The sequence below is a fragment of the Phaethon lepturus genome, unplaced genomic scaffold, assembly GCF_000687285.1.
Source record: "Phaethon lepturus isolate BGI_N335 unplaced genomic scaffold, ASM68728v1 scaffold32590, whole genome shotgun sequence".
Classification (NCBI taxonomy): domain Eukaryota; kingdom Metazoa; phylum Chordata; class Aves; order Phaethontiformes; family Phaethontidae; genus Phaethon; species Phaethon lepturus.
The window spans coordinates 1,746-4,096 of NW_010510343.1; the positions used below are offsets into that span (position 1 = coordinate 1,746).

General features: G+C 54.0%; 1 protein-coding gene across 1 annotated transcript in view; it reads right to left on the bottom strand.

Annotated features, from left to right (window-relative positions):
- RASSF7 (Ras association (RalGDS/AF-6) domain family (N-terminal) member 7) overlaps positions 1–660 on the bottom strand; it is a gene marked incomplete at its 3' end in the record, with an annotated part of 2,401 nt that extends 1,741 nt beyond the window's left edge. The window contains 3 exon segments of the mRNA XM_010296768.1: positions 6–262; positions 265–329; positions 558–660. Coding sequence (XP_010295070.1) covers positions 6–262; positions 265–329; positions 558–660 — 425 coding nt within the window.
- Positions 661–2,351: the final 1,691 nt, after the last annotated feature.

Genomic DNA, 2,351 nt, shown 5'->3' on the forward strand with positions numbered 1-2,351 from the left:
CAAATGGCTCACAGGAGCCTGTAGGACCCAAGTTGAAGGTCATTGATTTTTTTGGCTCCCGGGAACGGGGTACATCGATGCCGGCAGGCCTGGGCTTAATGGGCAAGCTGGCCCGGATGAACGTCCGCTCAGGGGCTTGGGGAGTGCCCTCCGAGGAGGGCCGCTCAGCCATGCTGGGGCCTGTCCGCCGCAGGACAAACTGCACGTCGTTGGCATACTGCCCGCACTTGGCCAGCGACTCCAAGGGGCACTCCAGTGGCAGCGCAAAAACAGCAGCTGCCGCTCCTTTTCCCGCAGCTTCTGCACCAGCACGTAGCGGCCCGTCTGACCTGCCAGGAGGACGTGAGCACATCAGATGGGGAAAGCCATGGCCAGCACTGGTATGCCAAGGCTACTGCCCCATGGGCAGCAGCTGATGACATCCCCACCACCCCAGAGCAGGACCCCCACACACCCAAGGTCTCCTCTTCCCAGGAAGCACCTGCCGATGGGGCATGCCCTCAGCAGATGCCTCCACCTGCAAAGGGGCATCCCCCCAGCAGATGGTGATGGCTCACCGATGGCCCGCGCCAAGGCGATGACCACTTCTTGGCAGGTGGTTTGCTCTGAGACACCGCAGACGACCCTCTGGATCCCGTCCACCCAGACCTTCAGCTCCATCCCCACGGCTGCCGGGCCTCAGGCACTCTGAGTCATTGCAGGATGGCCTGCCTGCAGGGAGACAAGAAACCAGGTTTCCATCCCAAGCCACTAATGAGGAATACAAGACACTGAGAGTGATGTTATTAAATCCTCTTTAACACCAGCATCCTGCAAGGTGCACCCTAGATCAGTTGCTCACTGCCACCCTCCATCCATCTCTGCAGTTCTCCCTGCGCACAGATTGCATTTTTTGTTGATATTATTAAAACACTGATGGTCATCTGGAAAAAAAAAAAATCAAAACAAAGCACTTTTTTGTTTTTGCTCATGTCTAGGCAGTGGGTCCAAATCTTTCCATGGTGGGAAATGATGGGGTTTGTGTGCCTGCATGGTGCCCAGAAGAAGATGCCCAGGCTATCTAGACTGCGAGTGCAGACTTTTAATGGGTTTGCTGGACTTCCACTGCGATTTCTTTGACAGTTTGGCAGCATGGCACCAGGGGATTTTCCAAACACTACTGCAAAACATGGAGAAACCACCAGCTGCCCACCCTCACCATATTGAGAGAAGGTGCAGATAGTGCACATTTTAATCTATTTTCCTCTATCTCAATTTATCAGAAAGGGATTAAGAAATTAAAATAAAGCCTCTTTCTTCACAAAAACATGACCAAAGGTGGGGTTTGGGAGGGGGAGCCAGGCATGAACGCCCACGGCAAAACCTGGGCTCCCAGGGGATGCTCTGCCCCACACCGGGGCCCAGCCCAATTCCCCCCCCAGCAGTTACTTCTCCTGTGTTAAAATAACACCCTGCGCCTGGGCCCACCCAACTCCTGCCTCTTCCAGCAGCTCAACAACTGCAACAGTCTTAAAAAAAAAAAGTAAAAAAATTAAACTCAAGGTGTAAAGAACTCAAATATTTGAGCTTACAGTGTTTTTGAACACCATGCAAACGAAGATGTATCTTTCCCCCTGCCATAACACGTTTTTTTTTTCTAGCATCAGGCTTGTCTGAAAGCCTTGGGCAGAGGAATGTACACAGGAAATTTCCAGGCTCTCTGTACAGAGGGTCTCAAACCGCTTCCCCTGCCTAACCTGGCTGGTTGCAGCCTCTCCATCGCTCAGCTCCAGCTCTCCCAAGTTTGCAGCCGGGCTGTGAAAGCTTGACCTCAGGTTAAACACCACTTCTTGCTTGTTTTTTCTTGCCTGCTTCAGTGACCAAAGGGAGGGCTCGAAGGGTCCTGCGTCTGGTGAAGAGGGATTTTAGCCATGGTGCAAGAAAGGCAAGGAGAAACTGGGGAAGATATGGCTGGGTGAGGCCGTTGCCCACGGGTGCAAGGTCCTTTCAGTGCTACCCCCTGCCCACCTCCGAAACGTGGGCATGGAGCAGCCACCACAAATACCTTGGTGCTGAGCTCATGTTTGCCTTGGCTGGGCAGCCGGGGAAAACCGGTGGAGGTGAAGGGCACCTTGGGCTCAGCAAACCTCACTGTGAGACCAAAACCACTAAAATTTGCGAGGCTTAGCCCAATTTCATTTCAAAGCTGGGTTTTGCCACTGCTCCCCTCACCCTGTGCATTCAAGGCTGGAACCGGCCCTCAGCATGGAGCAAAGTCCAGGCGCTGCCGCGGCACCACCCAGCTCACCCTGAAGCCACCATCCCCCCTCCGCCATGGTACCCTAATGCCAGATTTGGGGCGGCAATGCATC